The 5,967-nt window shown below is 36.6% G+C and overlaps 1 protein-coding gene across 1 annotated transcript; it reads right to left on the reverse strand.

Moving 5' to 3' along the window:
• Window positions 1–383: 383 nt before the first annotated feature.
• LOC131168070 (protein SIEVE ELEMENT OCCLUSION B) lies at window positions 384–5,188 on the reverse strand. Its single transcript, XM_058127262.1, has 7 exons — window positions 4,887–5,188; window positions 4,665–4,760; window positions 3,707–4,158; window positions 3,131–3,234; window positions 2,709–2,851; window positions 2,066–2,557; window positions 384–1,246 (listed from the first exon to the last, which is right to left on the reverse strand). The coding sequence occupies exons 1-7, from the start codon at window positions 5,103–5,105 to the stop codon at window positions 596–598; spliced, it is 2,157 nt and encodes a 718-aa protein (XP_057983245.1). The 5' UTR covers window positions 5,106–5,188; the 3' UTR covers window positions 384–595.
• Window positions 5,189–5,967: the final 779 nt, after the last annotated feature.

Consider the following 5,967-nt stretch of genomic DNA (forward strand, 5'->3'; position numbering starts at 1 on the left):
TTATTTTCTAAGGTAACAAACAAGAAATAATTAAAAAAATTTGGTAATGGTGTTATTTGAAACAACTACTATTAGTGTTCAATGCGAATACATGTATTTTTTAAATTATTTGTTTAGAAAAATATGGAAAAACATATATAATTTTTTTCTGTATATCCTTTTGCGCTTATTGGAAAAAACGTCTACATTCTCTCCGAGCCTATATTCACGTTCAAATATCACACCTTTTTATCTATTCGCTCATTTGTACACGTTGTAGTTTGCATCAATACAATTATATAAAGTAATATATAAGTACATGTCTCATATTTGGTCAATAAATATAACAATGCTTAAAAAAAAAAAAAAAATGAAGAAGAGAAGGATGAAGAAGAAGAAGAAGAAACAATTGAAATATTGCATAATATAGTTTCTCTTATTCAAATCTCAACCCACAAATGTGGTCATTCACACATTCCAAACACACACACCTCTCACACTCACACACTCAAATCAAAACTGAAATCCAATCACACATCAACATATATGTAATTTAATAATACAAATTCATCAAGCAAGTTTGCATATATATATATATATATATTGCTGTAGGCCTCTAGCTTCCATATAGGGCGGCCAGAGCCGACTCATCGTGGCAGCAGAGGAAGCTGATGTACTTCTCCATCCGGCGCGGACACTCCGGGCACTTCATCATCTCCGGGATCCTCCCGGAGGTGCTCGGGAACTCGAACCGACTGCACGGCATTGTCGCCTTGTGCAGCTTCTCGTGGTGCTTCTTAATCGCTTCGTCGAACCCCTCCTCCTCTGCCTGCTTCTTCCACAGCTCATCGTACTCCAACAGAGTAGCCAGCACGGTGCTGTAGTGGCCGTTGATCAGCAGCGGCGACCCTTTCGCAAGCACCGCCCACCCGCCAGCCTTGTCGAAGCTGAGGAGCTTCTTGATTTCTTGCGTCATGGTGTCGTGCTCGTCGGCCTTCCCCTGCTGGATCTTGGAGAACAGCATGCTCTCCAGCCTCGTCCAGAAGAACCACATCATCGCCGGGTCCTGCCAGCAGTGGCTCAGCTTCTCGTCCGCGATGGCCTCCGCCGCCTTCCGGGCTTGTTCACGCTTCCCGCTCCTCCCCACGTAGACCATCTCCAGAGGGATGCGCGCCGCCCTCGCCACGGCGCTCGCGGCAGTCGTGAATTTCCTGATCCACTCCATGTCGTCCCCTCCGTACAAAAATATGTAATTCCCTTCGGTAATCTGAAATAAGAACGAAAGCTTTTAAATATTAGTTAGGCTTAATAATCATGACAAGAAAAATGTGCAACAATCTCTTAGTTGTGCAAAAAAAATTTCTATTTTTTTTTTCAAGTTTTTAAAGAATTATAAAAATTTTAGTTTTTTATATAATTTTTTAAAAAAAAGTAGAAAATAAATAATTTGTTTAAAAATAGTTATAAAAATAACTTATTTTTAAAATTTTTAAAAAATTACATGTACTAAATATTTGAGATGGCGGATTTTAGGGTTTGAATTTGAGTTTATGTGAATGTAGAAAAAAAGTTTTACACATAATTCAAACAAATTAAAGATCAAGACATGAGCTCCATATGTGAGATATGAAAAAAATAAGTTTTATAAATTAATAAAAAACAATAAAAAAAAGTATTTTTCAATTTTTTCTATATAAAAATATTTAAAAAATTAGAAAATAAGGTTATATCAAAAATAGAAATAAAAAATAAAACTACTTTCATAAGTAAATAGTATCAAATTTGTTTACTGTTATTTATTTATTTCTAAAAATAAAAAATAAAAATAAAAAAAATAAAGATTATTTTTCACAATTAAATAAGCCCTTAAATATTATTAGTTAAAATCTTTCACAACAAGGCACTCCTTCATTTTTAAAATATCAACATCAAAAATTTGTATGAGAAATTCATATATAAAATCACAAGGAAGAAAGAAATTTATTGACAAGCAAAAGACAAAAAGTTAGTATCAAAATTATTTAGCAATGAAATATTTTGGTCCCATTTTTTTTTTTTGGTAAAATCTTTTAATTCAATAAATTACCCAATTAATAATCGTGGGGTCGATGCCATCCACTAGGAGCTCAAGCCTCCAAGCCTCTTGCCTCCAAAGAGCCTCTTCTTTCATGGTGGTGAAGGGAAAAGCAGCGCTGCCCCAAATCCACATCATGTGGATGGCGTTTGGGGACACCACCCTGCCCTGTGGGTCCAGCACCACCAAGATCGCACGGTTCCGAAAGTGCCACATCTCCTTGATGAACCTGATCACCGCCTTATCGATCAACGAGGGGTGGTGGACCGTGTACCATGGCATATCCAATTGCAAGCTCTCGAATTGTTGTTGCATTGGGTCAGTCCATTGAATTGAACGGTCCACGATTGGGATCCATACGATCTCATATTGACTCTCCAGCCTCATCGTGTGGTGTCGCGATTCACTATATATCTGTTCTAGAATTGAGAGCTCGTCTCGCGAGATATCGAGTCCTGATATGAGCAACAACACGTTTTTCCTCCTCAAGACTTCAATGTTAACCTGCTTTCAATTAGTCAAATGTATTTAGTAAAAAATTATTATTTTTAATAAAATTATATTATATTTAATTTTTTTAAAAAAAATATATATTGAAATCAACTCATTATTTAATGAGTTTATATAAATAATTTACTTTTAAGTACAAATTTACCCTTTTCTTGGTTGAGCCATCCATGAGTGGGAGCAAATCATCCTTCGCATAAATCAGGGCCTTCAGAACCTTGATGTTGTCAATGTGGACCATTTCAAAGAGATTCACAAGTAGTTCATAAGCTTCTATATCTTTCTTCTCATCTGCCACCATAAATATCATAATAGTTAACTAACTACCTAATTAACAAACTAATTAATATAATCTTAATCGTGAGTAACCTTCCAAAAACTAATTATGTCTTGAGATTTGTTCAGTTGCCGAATTTAAAGCTTTCTTGATAAAATGTTAGCGTTCGAGTTTTGAAGAAGATAATAAAAATTATAAAAGACTTGTTATCCCAGTAGACTAGTTTGGTGCCCAAAGGATCGATCCCGAACACCATTATATTAAAAAAAATCATAAATAAATAAATTAATCACCTATATATTGGTAGCATATAGCTAGTTGCTCCCTCAGATGTTTGTGTAGGTTGTTGATCTTGTGAGTCAAGGTCGATATGTCCCATGTCTCAGCTGTCATATACCTGAAATCGATCATAGTAATTAATTGAATTACCAAATTAACTAATTAAATACATAGTATTAGTCATGCACATTTTTTATAATAAAGGGATCACACTCGATCTAAACTAACTAGGTATTTTTTCATATTAAATTAATCTCGTATTTGAACCTATACACAATAATATATATGTTCCAATGTAGGTACTAAAGCATGAATGTAGTATCACCCCCATTAGATCCAGACGAGACTAATTACTATGGTTCATATGAAATGTTTCTCATAAACTTAATGCAAGCATTGATTAAACCACAAATGTCCAAGTTTGGTTCCCTGATAGTCAAAGCTAACCAAGATGTTTGAATCCACAACTTGTTGCAGACTTCTCCCTTTTGATTGTCATTGAACTTCTCAAACGAGGCATGAGTTTAAACCCCTAGAATTCACCCTTACTCAAATGTCATGAAAATTAATTGATGTCTTATTGAACTTACTCGTGTCCCAAGCTGGTAATGCTGCTAATTTGAGAAGCAGAAACCAAGATAGCCCTAATGGACCAATACACAGCAGTAGGCAAACTACTCCTAAAAGCATGTAGCGCTGGGACTTCTTGAGATATGTATAGAGACGGAAGCTCCTTGAACTCCACAATGCACTTGGCAATCAGCAGCGTAGCCTCGATAAGGTTCTTGAGTGCATCAAAGCGGGGCTTTAACGTGCCAGAGTGTTCCATGATTGCCGGTAGTTTCTTTAGGATTGCCATGGATTTTGCAAGTGAATTGGATGTGTAGATTTGGGCCAATAGCCAGAACTCTCCATAGTTCAATGCAAATGCGGCCATGGTTAGCACTAGCTTTGCGTCCCATGAGTAATTGGCTAGAAGTTGGAGAAGGGAGACCGCCGTTCCATGCACGTCAAATCCACCAGCGACACTTTTGCACGCTATCTGATGACATACAATCAACACATACGCTAGAAAATTAAATATCACAGAACCATATATTCAAGGTTTTTTATAAAATTTTTCAAAATTTTGTATTTCGAAAGTGCTCACACGGTCAGAAAAACAAGAATATTTTTATATACAAATTGAGAAGTGATTAAAGTTTTAAAAATGCATGTTGGGTTGTGTTCCAACATAAGTGCATATAAGATTTACTTATCTTATTACTGGCTCAATGCTACACAAAATGCATGCACTTTTGAGAATGTTGAAAACTATTTTTCACAATATATATATAAAGAATAAGATGACCTATTTATTCTACAAGTAAGTGATGATGACAGAGAAAGTGTTAATGTTATAAATCTTTCGCCCTATGCTTAAAAGAGATTTTAAATTTAGATTTGTTTAAATTTAAATTCAAAACTTATATTTTCAAAGTCAACATAAAATATTCTTTGGTCCATCTTGCTTGTGAGTCTTTTTGTGGTATGATATCGATTACTAACCTCACAAGCAATTCTTTCAATGGGATATGAGACTGCTTCGAGCGTGGTGCCAAGTCCAGATTGATAGGTTTTCTCTGCGGCGACCTCATTTTGTATCTAATTCATAAAAAAGTTAATAAATAAATATAACTCAACCATGTTAGAAACATAAAATTTTTTAAAAAAATTACTTTAAATTTAAATTGAACTCCAATTTTTTCAAGCTAAGAGCGATGTACGCACGGGTGAAAGGGGGTCGATCGTGCGGGTGGCGAGGACGAAGATGTCCTCCACGAGCTGGAGGAGAGGGCGGACGAAGAGTTCCCGGCCGTCGGGCTGGTGGGTGGCCTCAATCTGCTTCATCATCACATTGTCGTCGGACATCATGAAAATGCTGCCCATCTCCGGCTTCGCCGCCAGCGGCCTGGTGAATCTCGCCGGAGTGATCTTGCCGTCCTCCATCTAAGACCCTGTTTGGCCGGAAAAAAATGTATTTATGATAATGTATGGTGAATATTGTGGTGGGAGATGTTGAACGTCGACGTGCTTGCCTATTGGGGCAGTCCCTTTTATTTATAGCTAGCTAGTTTATTGGATTGGTCGTTGGGGACAAACGGAATAAGTAAAAGTGAAGGTGAGAGTGAGAGTGAGGGTGAAATGAATGAACGAATTCTTCCTTGCTTGCCTCCTCTCCTTTCCAAGATAAAGAACAAGTCATGAAGTGGGGTGCCTCTTTTCTCTTTTTGCACCAGAGATTCTGATTTGGACCCATTTAGCCTTTTCAATGATGTATCTTGCTCTTGCCAAATCTAATGACTTCATTTTACAAAAGGAAATCTTAAATTTGATGCAATTTGCATCATCATTAGTGGGGGAAACTAAACAGGGATTTCTCCTTCCATGTGTTCGTCTATATAAGGGATTTTTTTTTTTTTCTCTTTATATATTCGATAATAATAAATATAAAATTAATTCATCGCATATTTAATGTCTAAAATATAGACACAGATATGTACAAGGGCAAGTCTTTGTAAAATCAAATTGGGTAAAAGTAGTGGTGGCAAAACGAGTCGAAACCCAACGGGTGACTTGTGAACCGCCCGTTTAAACTTTGTTTAAGTTTCATACTAGCCGATCTGCTTATAAACGGATCAACCCGGAACCGATCCATTTATAAATGGGTCAACTCGGGTTTAGGTTGAATCACCCGTTGTTCATTTCCCTACTATACAAACACATACAATCCTAATTTCTATTCCACTCTTGCACGACTGCACTCCAGTCTCTACTACCTTGCCTATCTACCCAGCACGCCACATGCCCT

This window comes from Malania oleifera, chromosome 11, assembly GCF_029873635.1.
Source record: "Malania oleifera isolate guangnan ecotype guangnan chromosome 11, ASM2987363v1, whole genome shotgun sequence".
Taxonomy (NCBI): Eukaryota; Viridiplantae; Streptophyta; class Magnoliopsida; order Santalales; family Ximeniaceae; genus Malania; species Malania oleifera.